Source organism: Panthera pardus, unplaced genomic scaffold (genome assembly GCF_024362965.1).
Source record: "Panthera pardus isolate Hobbes unplaced genomic scaffold, ASM2436296v1 HiC_scaffold_20, whole genome shotgun sequence".
NCBI lineage: Eukaryota > Metazoa > Chordata > Mammalia > Carnivora > Felidae > Panthera > Panthera pardus.
In genome coordinates, this window is record NW_026526766.1 from 28950381 (window position 1) to 28975675 (window position 25295).

A 25295-nucleotide genomic window follows, 5' to 3' on the forward strand; every position below is an offset into this window, starting at 1 on the left:
TAGCAATTCATATCAGTTTGCAAAGAAAGTTTGACCGGCTGAGAGGATTGGAACTGGAAATGAACGTATTGAATGACACACATTGGGGCATACAGGTCACTGTGTCAGAGAACAGAGAGAAGAGGCGGCCAGAATCAGAGTTGTGCGTAAGCGACACTCACCTGCCCGGTGGGGTTGGGCAACATGGGTTTATAATCCAGATCCATGCCGTCACGCAGGCCTGACGAGGCCCTGGGGCCCGCACAACGGGAGGCGCTACAAACCACGGAGGGAGGGAGAATGAAGAGCTGCTTTGGTTCACGTTTGGTGGTTAACTTTGGGAGGGTCACTGGTTTCACTCCGTGCTCTACGCTCCTTGTCTCCTTGTGGGCACAGTTGGTTCTTGGGGAGCGTGAGGGAGGAGGGTGGGCCGTTGTAAATTCACGCCAAGGACCAAAGTGGGTCACGAGCCCAGAAGTGCGCTGGCCAGTATTTCTTGACACCCTTAAGAGTTGTGTAGAGTTTTTGGGGATGCGAGAATGGAACTCGCAGTTTGCGCCCAAGGTCATTAGGCAAGTAGACCCGGGTTCTTACTCGCCCGCTGAAGGCGCCCCTACTGCCTGCTGTTTGTGTTCGGAGGAAAAGGACGCTCGTGTTTAAAGAGAGGCAAGGCAGTCTTACCGCCTGCACCAGGCGAGAGCCGCAACCCCGCCCCGCCCGGTGCAGCCAGGTGCGGGAGGGTGCCGCGGCCGGGTAGACACCTGCAGGGCTGAGGGGGGGGTGGGGGGCGGGGCGGGGCCGGCGCGGAACCAGGACACCGCCCCCTCCGTGAGAGCCCCGGCAGCCCGCCCACCACCCGCTCTCGGTAGGTTGACCCCTGCGGCGCATGGGCCCACTCTCGGGCTGCGAGGCCGCGCCGACACTGGCGCGGGAGCGGACTTTATCTGGGCTTGGCGGTTCGTGTCGCGTGAGGGTCCGGGTGGGGGAAGACGAACCGCGGCCGGTGGGGCCCCAGAGCCAACACGACTTGCTTTGGTTGAAACTTTCTTGTATTAGGGGTGCTCCGGGCTTCGGATCCAGGCATTTGGGCACCCCAGAGATTCCCTAAATCCCTTTTCTTCTTCTTCCCTGCGGGGACCGACTGCTCCTTCCTGGTGGACTCTGGGTGCTCGGTTCTCCCGGCGAAAAGGCTTCTGTGCGTATCGTGGAGGCATCCGGCGTGCTCGCCCAGGGTCTCGGCTTCGTAACCGGAGAGCGTTATTCGCGCATTGATTCTACGCAACAGCCGTAGGCTCCTAGGAGCTAGGTACTTTAATTTTGTGCCCCCCTCCACCCTTCATAATTTGTTGTCCCCGTGCTTTCTAACTTAGGTCATTCTTTGCTTCAGAGACAAATGTGCTCGGGGACAGATGTCAGTGTAGTCCTACCTGGTTTTAAACTTAGGTGAAGTTGGTTGACAGCGTGGAGCGAGACGTGTAGAATTCGGGCAGCATCGTCCAGCGGGACCTGTGGAATTGATACTGGCGTTTGGGGACTTGCTTTTGAAAACCCTTGGAGAGGTGTCCCCCCACTCCCACCCCACCCTGCTTTGAAGAGAGGTGGGAGCGCAGGGTGCTGCGCAGGTGGCTTCGCAGTGCTGGCCCTCAGAGGACAGCGCTCTGCTTAGGAAGGGGAGGGGGGAGCAAACGTTTCCTAAATACTGCTTCTTCCCCCCCCCCCCCAATAAATAACAATTTCATGGAGTAGGGCTATTGATTTGGCTTCCAAAGGGGGAAATGGTAATTATAATAATAGCTTGAGCAAATAGTTTTGGAATCAACGAGAAATGAAATCTCTGATGTTGAGAACTCTGCCTTAAGTGGAGATACTTTCAGGACGGTATGTGTATTTTAACTCTTGCTCTTTACCTTGCAATGTAAAGCAAAATTGCAACTTTGACTAATAGCTTAATCGACAGTAGCTTTTTGCTTTTAAAAATAAATGTTAAAATAAGTTTGTGTCAGCGATGAGGCTGATAGCATGGGTACTTGGCTGTTAGAGGTTTGCTTTTATGAGTCATTTTGGTATATTTTGTAAAAAATTTTTATTCTTTTCTGTCTCTTATTGCGGAATATTTATGTTTATTATTTGAAGGAAGATAACATGGATTTTTCAAACAAACTTTTAAAAAAGTGTTATATTGAATGATTTTTACGTGCTTACACTTTTGAAAAGCATATTAATGTTCTTAACTAATTTAAAGGAGGCTGTCCTGTCTTGTACGCAAAGAGATTGGCTTAGCTAAGGAAGACTTTAAAGCCATTTAAATATTTAGATGTTGGCTCAGTGGGGAATTTTGGAAGGATAAGTTTTGGGGGAAATATTTTTTTTTTTCTGAAAGAGGTTTCTCTCTGTGTTGGTTCTCAGTTGCCCACTATGTTTATTTCATCTGCAGAACAAGTGTTGGGAAGTCCTTTCTATGTATTTCCCAAGCACCTGATCTACTTTAAGTGTTTAATTAAGAATATCATCTTATATTCAGGGCTTTATCCTTTTAAACGGGGTAGGCACATTAGCATTTGAAAGTGTTTCCATTTGGTTTTAGTTGTTTCTTTGTTTTAACTTGGAATTAGTTGTTTTCCTTGTTAAAAGAGATTAACTTTTTAAATGATTACTACAATGAAACTAAGTTGTGTTCAGGTATTTGTCTTAATTAACATCTAGAGAGGCAAACAGCTGCTAAACAAAAATCACATTTTGTAACAAACTAAGGCACTAAATTAGTGTTTCATAATGTGAACAGTTAAGATTTCCTTCATTTAAAAATGGAGAAACTTTCAGGCATATCCTGGTAAATGCATGGAGTGGAACTGAAAATTGTACTTATGCCTGAAATTTTGAAAAACTTAAAATCTGTGTTTGGGGGAAAAAAATGTAATGAAAGGGAAAGACTTGAGACATATACCCTATTTTGTGCAACATTTTTGTAGTGGTTGCTTTTATTTCTCCAATAGTTCATTGCCTTTTTTTTTTTTTTTAAATCATTCACGTAAACTTCTAAGTTGTTGAGTAATTCTTCTAAAATGGATGCACATTGCTTTAAAGATCAAATTAGTACTGGAAAGTAAAGTAAGAAAGGCTTTTTTGTTTTTGATGTTTTTTAAAGTCTTTCTAACACATACTTTACGGTTATAATTTTACTCGTCCTGAAAATTCCAGTGTACATTTAAGCTAGCACAAAGAGTTTAATACCCAGAAGAGCTGTGAATGGGCTATTATAATTTTCTAGGGAAAACAGGCCTGATCACATCCCTTCCTGAGAGTTCCTTGGGTTTGGGGCCATGTTATCTTTTTGACTTTATTGTGAAGTATATCTCTCTTTGAGAAATGCCTTATTCCTGATAAATACATTTCCCCCAATCTTTGAAATAGTTACTGTAGTTGATGGTAGTTGCAGTGTTTGATTTTGTTGTTGGAATCTGTTCTGGTGACCTTTATCTACTGGGATTGCTATAAGATTGGAAAAAAGACTGGCCTCTTGTGTGCTGTTGAAATATTCTGGTTGTTTCTGGCGAACATGCCAGTCATTAGGCATTAAAGCTTGTTGCTCTTGCACCCAGGATACAATCCTGTGGTGTTTTCCTCCCTTGGATAGGAAGGTAGCCATTCTGCCAATATTAGTATGAACAGTTAGCAACCTTCACCGGTACTAGTAAAGAATTGTGCAGATTGCTTGCTAGAAAGATGCCCCGTGTACTTTGTTTCCCTTTCATTCATATAATCTATAAACTGTTAGAAAAACAGTCCTTCCACGTCTCTGTACATCTTACATATTTCCAAGTGATCCAAGAACGTTGGTTCTGCAGGAGGGATCAAACTTACAAGTTTAATATTCATTTCGAAACGGGGGTGTTTCTTTTTCTTTTGTTACATGTAGCTGGTATGTGCTGGTGTTTTTCCACAGAAATGCTGATATCTTTGTGAAAGGGCATGTATACCAGAGGTTAAACTTTTTTTTTTTTTTTTTTTTTTTTTTTTTAAGTACAACGTTCAGAGAGAGAAAGTCTTCACATTCTATAAATTAGGGGAAAAATTGCTACAGCTATGATTGCCTTTGTTCTCAAAGCCACTTGAATTGCAGGCTGTGTTGGGACTGGTTCGTACATTGTTTAACTGCTGAGACTAAGACTTCTAATTAGAGTAATTACCGGGCGGGAGCGGACTGGCGGGGCGGGGCGGGGCGGGGGCCAGGGGTGTGGCCGGGCCGGGGCGCTGCGCGCTGGGAGCCGGGCCCGGACTGGCGGCGCGAGGCGGGGCGGGGCGGGGCAGGGCGGGGCGCGGCGGCCGGCCTCTCCGGGGATTGGCCGCGGAGGCGGAGGCGGCGCGCGGGGCGGCCGCGGGAGATAACAGCCGGCGCCGGGACCCGTCGGCGCGGACTCCAGGCTCCGGCCCACGTCCCGACAGGAGCCTCAGTAAGTAAGACGTTTTCCCCCCGGCAGGTCGGCGGCCCCGCCCGCCGCATCCCGGCCCGTCTGACAGCTGCGGGGGCCCGGGCCGTCAAGTGGTGTTCGTTAGGAGAATTGGAGTGGTTTCTTCCCCTTCTACCAAATCCCTTCTTGCTTGCCTCTTTTTAACCTCAGTCTTTCCACCAGATGAGCTTTAGCGGGAAAGAAAGCCAAGTTTGCTTTACTGTTACTCGTTCTGCTTCATAATCGTGCCCTTATTTGCTGACAGCTAGCAGCCCATTCTGTGGAGTTTGCATTCCCACCACCATGGTGATAGCGTTCCGTGTGAATGGGAGCTCTCCTTTGCCTTCAGAAATGCTATAGGGGGCTTCTGACGGGCTGTTTGTTGCCTTTGTTATCCTGCCTTTGTAAGTCGCTGTAAACATTTTAACTTTCAGAGTGTGTTCCGTGGCCTCTGCGTCGGTATTGTAATTTTTGGTGTGTTATATTCACCAAGCCTTCAAGGAAAAAAGACCAGGTAAACAAGTGTGTTCGGATGCACACAAGAAAACTCATTTAAAGGACAAATCCATCAGGAAAGGAGTAACAAAAATTACTGCTTCTGGCTGGAGCCTTCTTTAGAAACGTTCTACAGGGTAACTTTAGTCTCTAGAGAACTGTTCTCCTTTTTCTTCTTCTGTCAAGGGTGTGTGCTGATCCAGAAGGGTTCTGGTCTTTGAATTCCTAGCAGGCATTCTTGGATGGAAATGTAGACTTAATGCTGGGCAGCTGACCACAAACAATTTTTAAAAACCTGCATTTTAAATATTGACTCTAAAGAGAAGTTTGTTTGGGTTGCCCAGGAAGGAGCAACCTGTTTTTTATTTGTGTCTCAACTATTCCTTAACAAAGTTCTGAGATGAGACCCTACGTTGTGACATCAGCGAAGAAATAGTTCTCAACCTGTAAGGTTGCATTTAGTCATTAAAAAAAAGTATGTGTATCCGTTTTTCTTTTTTCTTTTTGGGGGAATCTGTGAGGACTGTTTTTTCAAATTAATTTATTTTAAATAAGTCAAGCTTCACTTTGATATAGAATGTGTAGATTATGATTGGTGTGTTGTAACTTTGATATAATGACAGTAGCAAAAATTGTGTTAAAATGTTGAGAGTAAATATTTTTTTAAGTTCTTTTTAGTTTTAATTTTGTAAGAAAAAAATTTTGAAAATGTCTTTTTTTTTTTTGGTGAAGATAAATTCCAAGTTAACTTATACAGATAATTTAGGATACTAGGGGGAAGGGAAAGTTTGCTTTTCCAATGGACTATTTTCCACTGAAATTAAATAAACAGAAAACTTAGAAATGTCTTAACATGTTCTGTAACTTCCAAGAGTTGTTCTGTGCTATTAAAATGTATTACTCCAATAAAATAATATTGATTTTTTTTTTACATGAGCACATTATACATAAATAAAGGAAAATCTGAAACAATTTTTATGAAATTTCTTTAGGAATCTATTAGGGATAACTCGCACATCCTTGAGATTTTAGATTACCACTAGAAAGCACGTTGTGGGGTTTAATCATGTTCGTGCCAACACGCATTAGAAAGGTCTCTGACCTACCAGGATTTTAGATCCATGGTTAGTATCTGTTTGCATCTTTGAAGACTTACTTCTGTTGGATTGACTTTCCAGTACTTGAATTCAGATGAGAAAATATTTCCATGGCAGGAAACAGGGCCGCATTTCAGATTTCCTGTTCCCATATCAGCTTCAGGCTGCCCCCCGGGGGCGGCGAGCCTCAAGTCCCAGCTGGAGCTCACAGTAGATTTAAGATTATAAGTGTGTGAACTCTCCTAGTGATAAAGTGGGTATTTTGCTCCAAAAGAACATTTTTATTAAGCTTACTATTTTAATCTACTTGTTCAGTTGGGAATAGTTTCTGCTGTGATGAGAAGTACATTAATTTGTGAATTACTTGACCATTTGTACAGAGCATGCAACTTGGTGTGAACAAATCTGGCATCGATGGTGTCCGTGTGGTTTTATTGTTGTTTCCCATTCACTGTTTCACCTTCTTACATGATGTGCAACCACAAGACATCCCCTTCTCTTTATACAGAGCTCTGACCTCTAGGGGTGTTGCTTCCCTCAGGTGTTAATATGGAGGAGGGGGAAAAGAAGTTAAAAATGAAGTAAACATTTCTTGAAAGTACGTGAAACTTGTTCTCTACCTTTCTTTCTCTTGAAGTTCTTAAGTCCATTGTTTTTCAAGAATACGAATTGCTGTAATTGTCAAAGTGACCCTTAACCAGTTCATCGTTTATTCTTCATAAAACTTTTCAGAGTTAGTCGTGGATATAAAATGTCTGGACTTGAATCCAGAAGTATACAGAATTTGAGTGAAATCTGATTCGTGTGCTTTATATAAATTCTGTCAAATAACCCTGAGACATTGGACAGTCCATTGAACTGTACTCTCAACGCATTTTTATTAGGTAAAAATAACTTTTTGTTTTATTACCCCAGAGTCATTCACACAGTCTGGCTCCCCACCCTTGTCTGCCTCCCACTCCCACAATGCCTCCTTACTTGTGGTTGGCTATACATATATCTAGGGATATGTGTCATGTCAACTTCATGACAGAAACCGCAACACATTGTAGGCATGTGGCTAAATTCATGCTTAGTTTGAATTTGGTAGAAAATATAGAAAGAATATTAGAAAATAAAGTCTACTTAAAATAAAAAATATTTCTGTTGTTTTGACTACATGTCTGGGAAGAAGAAAGGGCAGGAACTAGCAGTAATGGAATGTGAGCATTCTAGACCAGAATAAACACCCAAAGATGAAATTGGTTTATAAATTACGTTCTGCACTTTAAAAACACCAATGTGTGTGTCCCTCTGTGCCTGAGTCGGTTTGTAAGCTGAGGCCAGTGGTTGACTTGGTTTCTCCCTCCTCCTGTTTCTTGTTTTCTTTCTCACCTTAAAGTCTTGTTCATATGTATCATTGTCTCTAAAATGATTTTGTGGCTTACTTTCTTTTTGGCAGGTAATTTTCTAATTTGAAAAAAAATCTTGAATAGCAAGTTTTAACAAGGAGACTGGAAAGCAAAAGGCAGGTTTCTCTTAGAGATGCTATCAAGTTTTTGCACGTAGAGCAGAACGGGTTATTGCAATTCCTCATACAGCGTAACTTACTTTTTAGCTCTTTAAGAACATTACAGAGCCATCATTTCAGTGAATACAGTCGATTACAGTTGAAGAGGCATTTGTACCGTTTAAGAATCCTCTACTACGTCTATTATTATACAGAATGCTTGAAAAAAAACTCTTTAAATTGATGTATTTGAATGTTTGTATTTTTTGGATTTGTTTTAGTTTAGACATGAGAATCACTCCTGGCTAGAATTTTCATTTGTAGCTGTAAGTTTTTTTGTAATAGATTTAAATCACCAAATCGTTGACTGACAACCATTCTTGCCATCATTTTTACTATGTTACTCCACCTACTACATTGTACATTAAGTCCTTTGTTTAAATTTGATAAACGTGCATGTTAGGCCTGGGGTAGATGGTGCAATAAATGAGCACTGTCGGTTCCAGTCTGAAAGGAGTTGCCTTATTAGACTTTTTACGGAAGTTAAAATATAGTTTTGTTTGAACTCGGCTATTCTTTTATTAAACTTATAAGGATCTTATTTTTGTCCATAAAATACTGAAGAGAATATTTTCAGTAACTTAAGTTTCTCCCCCCCCCCCTTTGCTAACTACTTGTTTAGAGGAAAAAGTATGTTTTTAGACTGAATGTTCCTAAGGGTTACATATTTGTACTTATGAACACCTTTTGTGCATGTTACATAGATCGATCACTCTTTACCAGGAACATAGGGCTACATGAAATATATTCAACCAAATGTTACAAAGAGGCATTAAAGTTGATACAGTTATTATTTACTAAAGTATTTAATTTGTAATAAATAATGTTCCACAGACTATCTGATTTTGACATTTGAGGGGTAATACAGGAAGTTAGAGAAAGATGGGAAGAAAATTCTCGGTTTGAATGAAATTACTGTTTGCTTTTTTCTCTTGGAAAAAACTGAACGTATTTGATAGTTCATCTGTGTTGTAAATGACAACATAAAAATCTGAGCGTGCAGCTGTTTGATGCAATGCCTTATATACAGAAAGCATTTCAAGGTTGTAGAATTCTAGCCGTTGGCTTGCACAGAACTAACGTCTTATATTTAACGGTGCTAGCATTCATCTTTATATAGTAACGTTGAAATCAGAACTTTTGAGATCTGGGTTATTTTCAAATATTGTCGTTATGACTAAGAGTAGAGGGTTACCAACAGGTTTCTTGTGACACTCGTGCTAGAGATTCTGCCTGTACTGACTGAACCTCTTCACAGAAGCCCCCAGTTTCCAGGTGCAGGCTTTGTTAGAGCACGTGCTTCAATCGTTTATGCAGTTCAGTGCTTAGATTAGATTGCTGTATTGAATTTCTTCATAAAGTAGATCTTCTCTTTATTAAGTAAATTGGGAAATGTTTTTTGACTTAAGAAAAACAGTTCGCTTCAGCGGGAGGCAGAAAAAAGGGAAAAGACCAAGACCAGGCAGTTCACGTACTGTACTTTTGAGTCATGGGTGGGGTCAGTACCTCCAAAAGTGACCCCACAGAGACTAAAACAGACACCATCATTAGCAAATAAATAGTATCTGATATAATTTACTGGCGTAAGTCAGTCTCATGTGTACACATTATATAAGAGTCACATTTTCATGTGCTAACTTAATGTCACCAGCTTTTATAAAAGTATTATCCAGGCTATATGCTGACATAAAGCCTGTTATTTAAACTACATAAAATGCAATCCTCTCACAGCTTTTATAAACATGTACGTTGATCATTTATGGCATTATATATTTTGGAAAAGAAATCTTTGTAAACACTCAACGTTGAAAATTACCAGAATTTTACCAGAGTGCTTAGGATTTTTTATGTCTGTTTCCCCTACCCAGGAACCTGCCAAATCAGTAACCAAAGGGGCCACAGGGTGACCATTCCTGATCTGAATTTTAGGCTTCTCAAAAAAATCCTCACTCGTGAAGAAGAAACTATAAATTCCTAAGTGATGCAGTCTATTCACTCTGCCATGACAACAGTGGCATGCTCAGTATAGGGCTTCATAAAGCTTTCTAAAGAATTTGGAACACTTGAAAGTATCAGAGAATACTTCTAACTTTTCTTGCATTTGCAGTTTTTTTTTTTTTTAACAGAAATCTTTTTGTTTCCTTGGAATTAATTGTCTCACTTAAATTAATAATATTGTATTGAATAACTGATGTCTTTGTCTTGAATAAGTGCGTGTGTTTTATGAGCTAGAGTTCCTAACTTGTACATAGTAATAGCTTCTAACTCAAAATTCTAGTTGCATATGATTTTATGACCCCCTAAAGTCCAGCATGCAAATACCTTTATCATGAGAACTGTCAGCTGGTTTTGTACATCAGATTGTGGCCATGGTATATAACCACATAATGGAGTAGTATGCAGCTGTTAAAAAGAATAAGATGGAACTGTTCCCGTAATGTGGTAAGATGGCAAGAAATGTGTATGAGGGGAGTTACTGTATTTTTGTTTTGTAGTAAATACGCTTTTTTTTTTTTTGGTGTGAAATGAATTATATGAATAGTTGCTTCTGCTTAAATTTTCTTATTAAAATTTGACCACAGACCTACTCCCTAAAGATGTTTGACAATCAAAACTGTGCTATATGAATTTTTATTTATAGATAGATTGCTTTCTTATTTTGAAGGAAATTATTTTTGCTTTTAATTATTTGGTGATTTTCATTTGTTGGTAAATCAAGTTCATGTCCCCAATATTATATGAACTATGACTTCTTTTCTTAAATTTGGCAGTTCTTTAAAATGTATTCAGTTTTTGCTTTAGCATGTAGGGGATGGTTTTTCTTTTGTAGGCTTTGTTTTTAGTTTTTCAGCAGAAATTCAAGCCAATTGTTTTTCCTCTACAGAAGTTACCAGTTTAAACTAGAAATATTTTAATTCTATCATGATACTTTAGTTGATAAAAGCTCTTAGGCAGAGACTTTCCTGTGTAAATGTTATTACATAATTCATTTTTGTCAGCTAACAACGTTTATCATTAAGAAGGTGACAGAGGGGCGCCTGAGTGGCTCAGTCATTTGGGTATCTGCTGTTGATCTCGGCTCAGGTTATGATCTTACAGTTCATGGGATCAAGACCTGTGTCGGGCTCTGCGTTGACAGTATGGAACTTACTTGGAATTCTCTCTGTCTCTCTGCCCCTCCCCTGCTCATGCACGTGCACGCACGTACATGCACTCACACACACGTGTGCGCCCTTTCTCTCTCTCAAATAAACTGGAAAAAAAAAAAAAAGGTGACAGATGAAGGAAGATTATATACTAATGATGTGAAGACCATAGTCCTGCCCAGTGTCTGGAGTCTATAAGGTCAACTTCACCAAGGTTCTGATACTCTTACGATTTTGTGTGTCTTTTGGGGTTGTAGAGAAGGAGCATTTATGGTTTGAGGATTTTTTTTTTTTTTTTTTTTTAGTATATCTTAATTTTACCCATTTCCAAAAATCATCTTACGAAAATTTATACAACTTAGAGATTTTTGTTTATTTTGTTTCATTTGGGGTCAGAGCACTGTCTGAAAGCTGACTTAAGTCTCCATCTTTGTGTCCTGTAGTCAGTCCCTTGTTGCCCTTAGTGAGAAAAGTGCATGAAGGGGCACTGTTGTTCTTGCTCGGGACTGTGGGGACACCTGAGGCTATGTAGTGTGGTGTGAGTTTTCTGGGAAGAATGGAAAGGAATTTGGTGGACTTGTGGAGAAATCTTACAAAAATGACTTTTTATATCTATGAGTTACCTTTTTAATCCAAAGGCCAGAGAACTGCTGTCTCTATTGTGCCCCTATGCCCCAGAGCCTGTGACTTTGAAAGGTCAACAGCTTCAATTCTGGTTGGACCCTGCTTCTGTTGAATTTCAGCCAGCAAGTCTCCAGCATACAGGAGAATTTGAGATTTTTCTCCCTCCCCCATTTCTTCTGTTTTTGTTCAGTGTAAACAGTTCCTGCCGTAGTAACATAGACAAATATAGCAGAGAATGCTTTTCTGGAAGAAGAATGCTCCCTAAGCATTTTTTAACCATTTTTGGGAAGAATTGATCTTTCTGTGTATTTCAGACACACTGAAGGAGGGAGGTTGTTGCTGTAAATTGAAGTGACATCATATGTATTGCCCCCATTGATCCGCTTTTAGTCTCCAGCCAGGATAAAAGGAAATGGCAGCAGGGAGGAAGCATGCTTCATTTAGGCACAGATCCAGAGTGATAATGGGGTAATAATAGAACTCACGCCACTGTCAGTCGGTGGCTGCCTTAGTCCCAGGCTCATTCCCCGCCTGGGAGCCTCTCAGAGACTTCCTTCGTGTGCGGCTGCAGCCTGGCCAGCTGGGCCGGGAGGGGAGGTGCCTTCCTTTTGAAGGGGTGCAGGCGGTGGGACTTGGACGTTGGTGGCACCGGGTTCCTTGTGTCGGTTCCTGCCTCTGGAAGGTCAGTAGTGAGACGCATTGGTGACATTTTCTGATCTAGGAGGCAAGCTGGCCTTTTCTGCATCCTGCTAATGGAAGAAATGGTGGAGGGGCTCAGTTGCGTGGGTGGTCCTCTGGGAGCCAGGAGTGAGTGATGTCCCTGTGACAGCAGTAAGGGGCTTCTGGAAGAGTCAGGGTTTGTTTGCTTTGTGCTGCTTGTAGACTAGGAGGGTGGGTTAGGAAAATTCATATTTTCTTTCCAAGAGCCTATGTGGAAACTCTTTAAAACCATTCCGAGTTGTGTGGCTTGCCTCAGTTCTTAAGTTGACTGGGAAAATACCAGGTAGACTCCTTTTTCTTTGTATGTTTCTGGGTAATTAGCAATTATGGAATCCTTTCTCTTTAAAATAAGAACACAGACTTTTAAATCCTTAACAAATAGCATTTGTGTTGACTGACCCCCCTTTACCGTTTTATTTTTTGTATTTGAGTAAGTTTGACAGTGCTGTGAAGTTCTCTTTCGCACACAAAGTATGCACATGACTCGGGCACCCCATAGTCTTATTTTGTCGGAGTTTCTGTGGCAGATGAATTTTTAAAATACCGAGCCGGTTTCCCTATGGAAAAAATAATTACCCCGTCATGAATTCCTTGTTTGTGCAAAAGGAAAGGACCTTCTATTCTTGTCACTGTTGAACTGTGGGTGTAAGCACCATTAGACCCTCAGAAGTAAAGGCAAGTTCTTTTCAGAATGTTTAGAGCTGCTTTCTCAGGAGATAACGCTCTGAAACACGTACTTTATTTTTCTTAATTACTTCGTAGTGCAACGGAAGCTCTCAGCACTGCTGCGTTAAAGCACGGTTGGCATAGAAATCACGTGAAATCTGATTTGATTTGTACGTGGGTGGAAGTGGAGTGACCCACGCCACGTTTCCCACTGCTCCGTGCCAGCTGCCGGACCGGTGGTGCCCAGCACTGCACTGGCTGGTGTGTGAGCTCTGAACCGCTGTGCAAAACATTTCGCTTTATTACGTAGTGCTTCTTTCTCATTGTAGGGTGGCTTTACGGGGAGTAAATGTTGATTTTACAATGGGAAATGTGCTGTATTAAAGTGAACAACTTACCACATCTTTGCTTTAATATCGTCGCTTCAAGGTCTGTAATGTCATGTAAAAAAATTATGTCACGTTTACTTGTGAATGAAAGACCTTTGATCAGTTTTATTGTCTGTGTACTAAAGTAGCATTTGATTACTGATTTTCTCTAGTTTTCCCATTGTTTAGAAACTACAGTTTTCCTGGTGAATTAGAAGAGCTGCAGCTGAAAGCCAGACGGCTACAGGTTGTTTACTAAGAGAGAGTCATCTAGAAGAGTCCATCCCGAAGCGTAGGACTCGCAGATCTCCCTGTGTTAGGAATGGTCTCAAGTCTCTGTGTGGGCCCTCGTTGCCGGCTCTCTCATCAGTAGGGGCCAGGGGCAGGGGGCGCTCCCTGGCGGGGTGTGCAGCTTGCTCTGTGCCTCGCCCCAGTTAGAGGAAATGAAACGTATTAGAGAGCCCTGAAGGTTTCACACACACACACACACACACACACACACACACACACACCTCTCCCTAATCCATCTCTAACGTCTGTCTTAAAGCAGGGGGCTTGGCTTTAAGTATTTTTCCATTGAGGAAAATTTGGAGAGGACAAAAGCTTTCACTGATCCTTGTGGTTTTGTTTCTGTGTGGATGTGTGACCTTTCTGCTCAGAAGAAAACTGCAAGAGATATAAAAGTGTGAATCCAGGTATCTTGATAGATTCACGTTAGTAATTCTTCATTTGTAAATTGGAGTTGTGTTTGTTGGTTAAACCCAGTTGGGGGTAAGTTAAGGACCAAGCGACTCGTCTTACTCAATGGTTTTTTCCTCCCTGGGTCTCTGTACTTTAAACCAAATCCCAGACTTGAGTTGTAACAATAGGCGTCTTTGTACGTGTGTGCACATAATAAGGAGATGCTTTCCTTCTTGCTCTTTCCTTCCCTGTAACTCTGCAAATTGGCAGGGCTAGTTTCTGCTGTATTTAGTTAGCGAACAAGTCCCACACCCCCAGCTGATGAGTAGTGTTCTATGCTGTATCAGGTGGGCCCCTCCCCAGAAGCCCTCTTCCTGTATCCAGAGTGGCCTCGACACGAAGCCATCGCTCCTGGTGTTGGCTAGCTGTGGAAGTGCTGTGGACCAGTTTTGAGAGTGCCTTTTGGGGGGAAGGAGTGTAGGGCTGGATGGGCCCCTCAGTCAGTCTGGGGCTCTCCCCTCCACAGCCCCCACAGAGTCAGATGCTAGGCTAGGTCACCGCCAGGTGGGGGCCACTGGGGCACACTTTGTAAAGGAAAGTAGTGAGGGGGTGGGAACCCTGATGGGGCAGAAAGGCCAGCTCTCTGAAGAGGGTTCAAATGCAGGAGGACAATTGAGGAGTTGACCTAAGGTGCCGTGAGGGGTTGTACTCATGGCCAGTGCTGAAGGATTAGCCTCCACTAGAGAAGAGCCCTTCTTAGAATGGGGAAGGAAGGATCCAGAGAGGGAGCTGCAGCATGCTGTGGGTGGGAAGGAGGGCTGACAGAGCCTGGGTACATGCAGGGCCTAAGGAGATTGCTCGTGGTGTGAACTGGTGGGTGAGGAGGCTCCCTAGAGGCTGGTGGTCCTGGATTTGGGCTGTTTTAGAAACAAATTTTTTGAAAATATAAAAGTCTCGTGTCTGAAACTATAAAAAATGAAAAACTGGCGTTTTTACTTTTTGTTGTTACGTAGTGATTTGATCCCTTAGAACATCTTAAAGGCACATGACTTAATAATGAAAGAAAATGAAGTGTTAGCTATTCTTTGAGTCTTCCTACAGGACCTCACAGGTCAGTGCTGGTTGTAACCCTCTATTCTTGCTGAAGGCACCTTGTTCTGATCCTGTCAGCCTGAGAGAGGATCCACAGCATGACTCTAAGGTAGATGAAGTGCTGCTATAAAATACAAATGCCAAGGAATCAAGTGATGTGCTTCTGTGTCTATCTGTAGGAAAAGTGGGAGTTTTATTATCACTTAGAAGGGCATAGTGAGAAAATACAAGAAATGCTTTCCTTGTGGAATTGCCTGGTGAATGTTATGCTTGCAGGCTGCTTGATGTTCCTCCCCATACATTTTGGACAAGTGTATGTGGTGTTTGGGAGTGAGGGTAGGGCGGAGTGCCACTTGGAGACAAAAAGGCAGAAAGGTAGCTAGAGAAGCCAATGATTTTTAAATTTTCTTCTAAAGTAACAGAAAGTGGGGATTAACATCCAGGTGGTGGTATGAACATGCTGTTGATCTAGAATTGACTTGCACACCGAGAAGATCGAGTTTGCTGACAGGGATTATCTGGGTGCAAGCAAGGAGGGAGGGCATCTTAATGTGGAGAATAATGGAATTCATAATAGTTTTAAAACCTTGACTTTAGAATGGATATTTTTCAGTTCCTATAAGATGTACCTGAGATTAATTTTTTCCTCCTTTGTTTGAGTGCTGCTCTTTGATAGAGGCTGATCTAGGCATTGCGTGCAGTTCAGTTGTGAATAAAGACATTTTTCCTTGGATTTCACAAATATCGTTTGCTCACAAATTAGTTTTTGTTGCTTTTATGTTGTATAAAAACATTCTTTCCTTGCCTTTAAGTATTAAACACCATTCTTTTGACCCATCCTTATGAAAAACTCAGGAATAAGGGTGACCTTGTGTGTGTTGTGTGTGTGTATGTGTGTGTGATGATACATACATATGTACATACATACATGTATAAAATCACGTGTACAATCATTTTAAAATTTTGATGGAATAATAAACTTACAACTTTTATAATGGAGGATTGTGAGATATGGTTCTCCATTATGTGCTTTTTATTTCTTGGTGTGCATTTGCAATGTTTAGGTGATAACAAAGGAAATCTGAAAGCTGCTTTTTAATATCAAATGGCTTCTTGAATCTTTACCTAGGTTAAATGGCATTTTTTGGCATATGCCAAAAAGAAAGAGGTTTAATAAACCATGATATTGTTTTATTAAGATAAGTACAGTTTTTGTCATTTCAGAGTGTATATGTATATTAAATTGTCATGTTGCACACCTTTAAAAAAAATCACATTGTACAACCTAAAAATAAAAAGATAAACACCAGATCTTTTGATCTGCTCTAAATATAGAACTGACATGAAAAGCCATGGAGAATAGGGCTTAATCAGGCCCCGGAATGTAGTGTCTTTGGGAACACAGTGTAAGCCCTGAGCTTTTACCAAGGTCAAGTTTGTAGTCTTTTCACAAGCTTTTTGGTTTTGCCTTTAGCTCCTTCCAGACCAGCTTGTCTTACTTCTGGAGCATCTCTTGGAGCAGAAGACTTTGAACCCCCGGACTCTTCAAAGCCTTGAAAGGGCATATCGCCTCACCCAGCAGGATGCAGAGGTAACCAGGAGCGCTCTTGGAGCTTAGACGCTGGGCCCTCGCTGTTGGGGAAGACAGGTAGTCCCATCGCCCCCATGCTGCTAAAGCTGCTGTTTCCATCAGCAGCATCCTTGCTGTGTGGTTATGATGAAGAGCAGGTACTTGGAGCCGAGCGTAAGCTGTTCCCCTGGTTGTGTTTGCTCCAGCAGGGGGCCTCTGCTCCTCATTTCACCAGAGTATCTTGCCATCCTAATTTTTCCCTTTTTACTTCTCAGATCATGAGGATGGAATAAGTTTCCTAAAGGAATGAGCAGACAGGGTGCGGTGTTTCTGAATTATAACTCAGGCGGTCATTTTGTGCACGATGTGCGCCCTCCTGCAGCACGTTTGAGGAAACTTGGCTCAGATGTGCCACAGCTTCTCAGTTGTGTTCAGTTAGGACAGGAAAGGAGCCATGTGTGAAGGAAATGAAAACTAAATCTAACAGCCATGGTTTGAAAAGCAAAACTGGATGCTTGTGGAAAGCAATATGATGTGGTTCATAATATCTTCTAGCTTATTGTGAAGAATGCAGTGTGAATCCTAAGGTGAATTCCAGGAGTTTTTATATATAAAATAGTAAATAGTTATTGTAGTAAGTCATCTGAAGAAAAAAACAAGCACACAATCAAAACGAGAAAAGCTCTTTTATGTAAAACCCTTAAAATACAAGTAAGTCTGGTTTGTGTCTGGTTGAAATAACTGAACATTTAAAAACCGTCCGGTCCAGCGTGGCAGCCTTCAGTCACATGTGGCTCTTGAGTAATGGATACATGGCTGTCGTGAACTGGACGTGCTGAGAGCGTGAGATGCACCCTGGATGTTGAAGACGTAGTGTGTAAAAAAGCAAATTATCTTATTAATAATTTCTTACTGTTTTATACAATGTCAAAATGATATTTTGGTACGTTGGGTTAAATAAAATATTATTAAAACTAATTACAGTCATTAAAATGGAGTAAATTGAGAAAAGCCCACTCATTATTAGATTAAAAGGTAAGATGGACATTGTTATGCATTTTAAGCCCCATAAATTCGAGAATTAATGGAAAACTCCAGAGAAGACCCATGTAGCTTTTTACCCACCTGAGCACAGATCACACGTGCAGCGGTTGCTGTTTATTTCAACTCTTATATTTTTGTTTATGGGAGTTTCCAAATGCCAGCGTGTTATTTTTAATTAGTATTTAAAAAACGTTTTTATTTATAGGCATGAGGTTATGTTTTAATCAGAGCTGAATGCTGCTGAAATGCCAGGCCTCTGTGACCGGCAGCGGCCAAGGCGAGGGCAGGCGGATCACAGCAGGCGCCGGGCACCTGTCACTCTCTGCCCAGAAGCCAGGAGGTGGGAGACCCTGTTTTCCCCCTTCCTTTTGGCATAAAACACATCGTGTTCTTCACTTACAGCTCAACGAAGTTGTTACCTGTAACCTCTTAAACCTATGAGAAGTAGGACAGGTTTAATTTGGTTACTTACAATATCTCACAAAACTTATAAACCAGGATACCTGAAGCCAGGGCAGGCTTTCCAGCTTGGGTCTCTGTTGGCGAGAGTCTGGGGCCTGAAGCCTGCTTTAGTCCGTTTGTATAACTAGTACCGTCCCTGTTGCTCTTTGCAGATACTTAGCTCTGCCAGGCACTAGGGTAACAGCAGTGGTCATGAGCAGCGAGGGTCACCGTTAGGAAGTTTATAGTCTTCTGGAAAGACAGCTCATAAGTAAATGAATAAGACCATTTCAGGTCAGAACTATGCAAGAGATACACAGGATGAAGCCGGGCTAGGTGTCTCTAGATAGAGTACTCCAGAAAGGCCACGCAGAGAAAGTGACATTTGAGCCAGGACCTAAGGACAAGAAGGAACTGGCCATATCAAGCCCAAGGGCCAGGGGTGATTTCTATACAGGGGTGACCACAAGTACAAAGGTGTGAACTCGGCATGTGCTAGGATAGGGGTCAGCAAACTTTTTCTGTAAAGTAGATATTCAATATTTCAGGCCATACGCTTTCTCTTGCAGCTGTTCAACTTTGCTGTTGTAGTCCAAAAGCTGCCGTAGATGGCATGTAAGCAAACATGTGCCGTGCACGGCTAAAACTTTTTGTGGACCCTGAAGCTTGAATTTCATATAATTATCACATGTCCCAAGATACTCTTTTTGTTGTTGTTCTTTTAAAAAGCCATTTAAAAGCATACACACCGCTCCTAGCTGCAGGCTGATCTGGCCTGCCTTATCCGGAGTTTGTTGACCCCTGTGCTAGGGCCTGCAGGGCTGAGGTCAGGGGTGGGCAGGGGCCAGATCAAGGAGGGCCTTGGGGCCGTGGTGCGCGGTTGGGATTTTTTTCTAACAATGTGCCCTCGCCTCGCCCCCTCCCCAGGTTCTCTGAGGTCCTGGCATGTAGTTGGTTATGCTGACAGCTTGTCTCACTGTGAAGTTTCCTTGAAATGTCACTCAGAACCAGAAAAGCAACAGGATTTTGGCCAACCAGGGTGTTTTCTAGAAACTTCATTAGTTAAGTGTGATTTCTTGTGACATTGATTAGCAGGAATTTAGTTGAATAACCATCTGCCTTTATTTTAAATGACAGAACATTTCATGGGAGAAAGAATTGTTATTTGGTTGGAAGGGCTTGAGGATTCTGACTTTATTCTCAGTGTTTCTCCTTGACCTAGATAAATAAGGATAGTCCTCTTTGGTTGTTATCGGGGCTTTTAAACATGAAGTAAATAGCAGTCGGTGGAAAGCTGGCGGAACTTGAGTGTGGCAGGCTGTGTGTGGAGCACACCTGTGGGAAAGGGTTCTGGATGGGCTTCCCCGGGAGCAGTGTAGGCTAAAGCCCCGTGATCCTTGTTCAGGGTGCTGTGACCTTGGGATCAAGACTTGAGCCCCAGGAACGGCCGGGCTCTATGGCCCACAGCAGGGAGTGTCATCCCCCATGTTTCCAAGGTGTCTCCCCTTATTCTTGAACAGGACTTTTTCCTGAAAGCGTATGTGTAAAGTCGTCTTGGACAGGGGAGCCCACTTCCCTGGGCTTTGCTGCTACAGTGTTTCCACAGCTTGCGGCGTGGGGTCTTCAGCTGTTCATGCCCCTGATCACTGCAGCCCTCCTTTTTTGGCAGAACAGCACGTCCTTGATGCATCCCACCAGAAGATTCTCACCTATTTAAGGCACCTGTCTTGCCGCGAATGGGGCCCCTCTGTTCAGTAGCTGCTTCAGCTTCTTCGCTGTCACCCTCCTTGGCCCCTCCCTCCTTCCTTCCCTGTGTGTGGACAGCCTAGTGCAGGCCCACGAGGAAGTCTGTGTCTCATTGTTCTCTCCAGGTAGCTCAGTGTCGGTGCCTGTTGTGCAGCTTCTGTGTGTCAGCTGTGGTAGAACGTCTGCTCTGTGTGTCAGGGTTTCCGAGCATGGTGCCGTCTGCTCACCAGGGTGTTGGTGTGTCAGATTGGTGGGTGTCGGCCTTCTGACTTCCCTGTGCCCGGGTCACCTGTGGCGTGAATACACGGGTCTGCTCCCAGCCTTACAAGAAGAGCGCCGGAGCACAAATGCGATTGGAAGCTGGGCAGTCCTGGGTGTCCTCCTAGGCCACTTTGTGCCTTGCCTGCCCACTCTCGTTGCCATCATCTGAAACGGGCACTGGTGGTGGGGGAATGTTTGCCTTCCTTAGCCTGGAAAGTATCGTTGAGTACAAGGGTCACTCATCTTTTACATCCTTAGCTACCGAAACTACTAACCTTATTGTGGGGCTGCTTTAACCAAGATGGAAAATGAGCTGAGGGAAAATTTAGTTCACAGAAATATGATGTCTACACTTTTTGACCGTATTGGCCCAAATAAAGAGCTATGGAAGTTTACAAATACAAGTTTTAACTGATTCTTGAAACAAAAGATCTTTTTCTAAGTTCCTTTCTAAGTGAGGACTTTCCTGCCCTCTTTAGCAGGTCTCTCAAAAGTGTAAAAATAGCTGCTGTGGTAGTGAGGTGAGGGTCCACGCAAGGTGGCTCTGGGACCTTTCTCCCCAAGAGCCCCACAACTGACCTGGAAGTTAACTTCTTTCTAAACAAGTGTTTTGGTTTTTTTAAAAAAAATTTTTATTGTTTATTTATTTTTGAGAGAGACAGAGACAGAATGTAAGTGGGTTAGGGGCAGAGACAGAGGGAGGCACAGAATCTGAAGCAGGCTCCAGGCTCTGAGCTGTCAGCACAGAGCCTGACGCGGGGCTCGAACCCACGAGCTATGAGGTCATGACCTGAGCCGAAGTTGGACACCCAACCGACTGAGCCACCCAGGCGCCACAAAGTTAACTTCTTCCTACAGACTACAGCCAAGCACTTCAAAATTAGGGGCACACCTCCGATGAACTTTCAGGAAATTCAGAATCAGCAACTCAGTATCTTATGTGTCTTAGGTAAGAGTGGGGGACGTTAGAAAGGTCTCCAAGGTGTCATGCCCTGTCCTGGTGCTTCAGTTGGTAGATTGAGCCAGAAAATTAATTCTTGGGAGAGGCCATGACCAGCATCAGCTCCCCCCATCATTGCGTTTGGGGAAGTACTGAAGGCTGAAAGGAGAGGTCTCCTGGGTTAAGTTGGAATGGGACAGCTGGGCGCCAGCCCTCAGTCTCCCTGGATGTGCTCCCATGACTGGCCACACGAAGGGAAGGATGGCGCCTGTTCCTGACCTCAGGAGCCACTCTCCATGCCATGATCTCCTCTTAACACCCCCGCAGAGCATCTGGTACTGGCCAAGACACTGACTTAGGAACGAGCTACACTCAAGTGCCAGGCCCCCAAGAGGCTGCTGACCACAGCCAAGTCGTCCCCCTGCTGGGTCCCGTCTTCGTGTCCGCACAGTTGTTGCCGGGACCAGACTTCAGGTGTTCCAGCTTGAATGACCACAGCCAACTGGCAAAAAGAGTTTCACAAAACCGGTTTTACTCTTACATTGTCTATTATAATTTCCTATTTTGCTTTCTTTTAAAACGTGCATTGTGATGCAGTAAACTTAGTTTATGACCCACCAAATGGGTGCCAGCCACAGTTTGAAAAATGCTGGATGAGATGATGTCGGGGTCCTCACCAGCTCCCCTGCTTCCGCCCTGCGGACTGTGGACGACGATCCTGTGCCTCCACCTTCTCAGGATTAAAGTAGAGCCATGAACCCCTTCTTCATGGGACCATCAACAACATGCTGTGAGAAAACGTCTGTGAGCATCCATGGCTTTAACGTAATGTGTGTTCATGTAAGACTCACAGTCTCTCATTTGTTGTGAAATGGTCAAGTTATGTTATTTAGCTTGGACAACCTTTGTATTCTCTCCTTCCTTTAATCTGTCAGGGAGAAAGAGAGAAAAGAAGCATAGGCTACCTAACTGCTGGGAGCCCCTAAGCATCTGGTCACAGAATTCTTGATCTGGGGGTGTGGTGGGCTTGTGGGGTACGATGCCGGGGAGAACTGGCTCTGAATCACAGTTTGCCAACCTTCTGGACTGTGGTGGGGTGGCCTGGGCATTGCAGGAACTTTAGCATCCTTGGCCTTCACATGCTACCAGGAGTGCTGCCCACGCACCCCTGATCTGGCAGTCAGAAATGTCTCCAGACATACCCAAGTGTCTTCTGGGGGGCAGAGTCACCCCATTTAAGAACCCCATCTCTATAGCCCCAACTGATTCACAAAAGGCATTTTTTTCCTCTCATCTAATAAAGCGTCTGATGAGTGGTTACAACGCAACATGGAGGAGCTAGAAAGATCGTTAACAACATGTAAGGGCCATCCTGAGTCATCGTCCTCACGAGGCTCCAAACAGCGTAACCTTGGGAGAGGTGAAAACAAAATCTCTTACAGGGAAGAAAAAGAAGGAACTTATGACTAAAGTGGTAGTAGCAAATAAAGCCGAGGAAACAGATTAGCAAAGAAGGGCAAACCTGTTTTACCACTAGTGTGCAGAAAAAGCCCTGCCAGCATCCGTGGGCTCTGCTCCGAAAAGGACACGTTCAAGGTTGATTGCAAATGGGAAAACATCCAACCTTGCACGCCTTTCCCACACCGCTGCCTTTCCTCTCTTTCCCGCTGAAGAGCCCTTGAACCCTCTCCCACGGTGGGCTTTGCCTATGCAGGGAGGGCATGTATTTGCATACATCGTTACTAAGAGAATTTTTCGTTTGCTTGAACAGAAAACAGGACAGGCTCTCTTTGAAGTCCAGAGGTAGGCAGGATAATTCCAGGAATGCAAGGGTCTGACAGCTCTGGTGCCCATTTCTGATTTCGTTTGGGCCCAAAACATAGTTTCTATGAATTGAGAGAATTTCATGGTTCGGAGACCTTGACATGTTATAAAAGGGCAGAGAATAAAAGTTTAGTGTAAGGTGTTATATCTCTCAATTCTGAAATTGATCCATAGTTGTGACTCTGCCCATTCCTTTTAATGCTAACATTCCTTCCATTCAAAGTTACCATCTTCTGCAGGGTGTTCCTGTCTGTTCCCTGTCGTGCAGAGCTCCCAGTACCCCTTTCCTAGGCTGCTTGCTTTCCCACAGTATTCCAGCTACAAAATAAATAAAGCACTCCTATTTTGTTTTCCACACAAAACAGTTTAGAGGAGAGATTAGATGTGATCACTTAGGTCTTGTTGCCGCTTCAGGCTGCTCTGTCAGTTGCATTTGTTAAAATGCAGTCCACTGAACTCCATGCCTCCTTCTGCTCTGGCTCCACGCACAATCTAAGCAGCACGAAGGCAGATGCTGTGGCCTTGCTGACATCTGGCCCCGTAGTCCTGGTGCCGTGTGAGAGCTGCATGGTGCAGGGACACTGGGCAGGACCAGTGCCGGGGCTCAGCATGCCCCACCCCCGCCTGCAGTGACACCCTTCCTTCCCTCCCTCCCTCCCAGAGGCTGCTCTGCTGTACACGTACCCCAGGACGTCTCCAGGTCCTCAACCAGCATTGTCAAGAGGCACCATCCTGGCCCAGAGACCCACGAGGCAGTTTTGGGATTAAACGTGAAAGAGAGACCATTATGGAGAGTGAGAATGGTGTGGTAATAATTAGTGAGATGGTTTACCAGGGTAAGATATGGGGCGGGAGCTTCCAGAAAGGCAGGTTGGCATCTGCCATATCCAGCATTGGGCTTTTTGTCATAGTTTTTTTGCAGGGACAAGGGGTCTGGCTTGGTGGCCCCTTTGATGTGGTTAAGCTCAGGTTGCAAATCAAGAGGTCAACTGCTAATGAACCCAAACTTTAGGATGTGAGCTATAAATAGTGTGAAATAATACCCACTTTTTAAAAAGCCAAGACTGTGCTTGTGGGGGACGCTCAGCTGCCCCTTTGACACAGCATCATATTTCCTTTTCTAGTTTTCAGAGCTGGGTGGGGTACAAGTTGAAAAAAGAGATCAAGGTAATTTTCTTTAGCTGCTTTAGATATATACCTGTCTTTAAACTTTGGGCCTTTTATGATGTGGGAAAGAACAGAGCTCTTATATGATTCTTTAGTTATATTTTTTTCTTTGTTGTATTTGGTTTATGAAACAATGTTTTAGAATATTTCCTTCCAAGTCAGGAAGATCTCTCTAGGTCTTTCTTGGAGTTTTCTTGATTATTCAGTTCAGTGCCTCTAGAATTTTCCTGGGGAAATCTTGCAATGACTAGTTTCCCCTGCTATAGTGTGATAAAGGAACTTTTCAAAAAGTGATCTACAGTGACAGAGTTAAAAGACTTTTATTTTTTAGATGAATATTCCTCTTTGTTTCTGAAGGCAGGGATTGTGTTTTATTTACCTTGAATTGTTACAGTATGTTGGGGCTGCTGAAATATGTGTTAAATGATGAAGATAAAGGAAAAAGTGAGCCACTTAATGGCATAGTCTCAGTTTTTCTTCTAAGGACCATTTAAATAAACACTTAACATCAGTTCATACTATTTATAATTTATCTGTAAATACAACAAAAAGGAAAGGAACATTTAATAGAGGGGTGGTTAGCCATAGGCTCAGCCAGACTTGATTAGAAAAGTTCCTGGTCTCTTCCTGTTCTTTGTTTTTGGCCATTTGGTGCTCAGCAGCAGGTCTTGTGGTATGGAAACTTTAAGGAGCATCATCTAATCTTGCTATGTACCTCTCCACCCCCAATCTGTACAGATTTTCTCAGCAAGATGCAGAGATTAACACATTTTCTGGGGTTACAGATAACATTGCCCTAATGCTCTTTTGGTAGAGCCCAAAACCCAGCTACAGCTCATGTCGATTTTGTCTTTAAAGGGCTCATGAGTGAAATCACTGGGGGGTTTTGTTCGTTCTTCTGGGCTCTTTATACCTCCAGTAGTTTACATATTTTTGTATTTCTGTGCTGAAATCCACACCAAAAAAGCACTGTATTGTCTGTGAACACTGCCCTTTTTTTCCCCCACAACTATAAAATGAGCCATGTTCACACATAAAGTGTCCCATAAGTGCCCTAAAATAGAGGACTCACTTTTGCCACTTTCCAGATCGCTTTTCTTCCCTCCAGTGCCTTGCCTGGACACTTTCCTTGCTCTCTAGTTCCATGGCACATCAGGAGTTGAGGTTGGGTTAGTAGCCTTTGAGCTGTCAGTACCTATGCACCACACACAGAACACAGCCTCTCTCAGGGGTGTGCAGGGAGCCTTCCCCAGGACAGCTGCTGCAGGCAGGGGGCAGTGTTCTGTGGACCCCACACAGTTTCCTGGCAGCGTGTGCCTCTCACGTGCGAATGTTTGTGCCCGTACCTGATGGCAAAGAGAAGATGATACTGGATTTAAATTGTTTAAAAATTTAAGAGTCCTCGTTTATATGCAAATGATGGCATGTGTTTTGTGT

The 25295-nt window shown here is 43.3% G+C and overlaps 1 protein-coding gene across 12 annotated transcripts in view; it reads left to right on the forward strand.

Annotated features, from left to right (window-relative positions):
* The window catches only part of AOPEP (aminopeptidase O (putative)), a 342850-nt gene that overhangs the window by 302823 nt on the left and 14732 nt on the right, over positions 1-25295 (forward strand). For 6 of the 12 annotated variants that reach the window (XM_053907863.1, XM_053907853.1, XM_053907854.1 and 3 more), the window contains one exon: positions 16340-16456. The exons of 1 other annotated variant lie outside the window; for it this stretch is intronic. In XM_053907863.1, coding sequence (XP_053763838.1) covers positions 16340-16456 — 117 coding nt within the window. Of the gene's footprint in view, positions 1-16339; positions 16457-23352; positions 23495-25295 lie in introns of those variants that run through there. 5 more of the 12 variants (XR_008424187.1, XR_008424185.1, XR_008424186.1 and 2 more) reach the window with 2 other exon arrangements.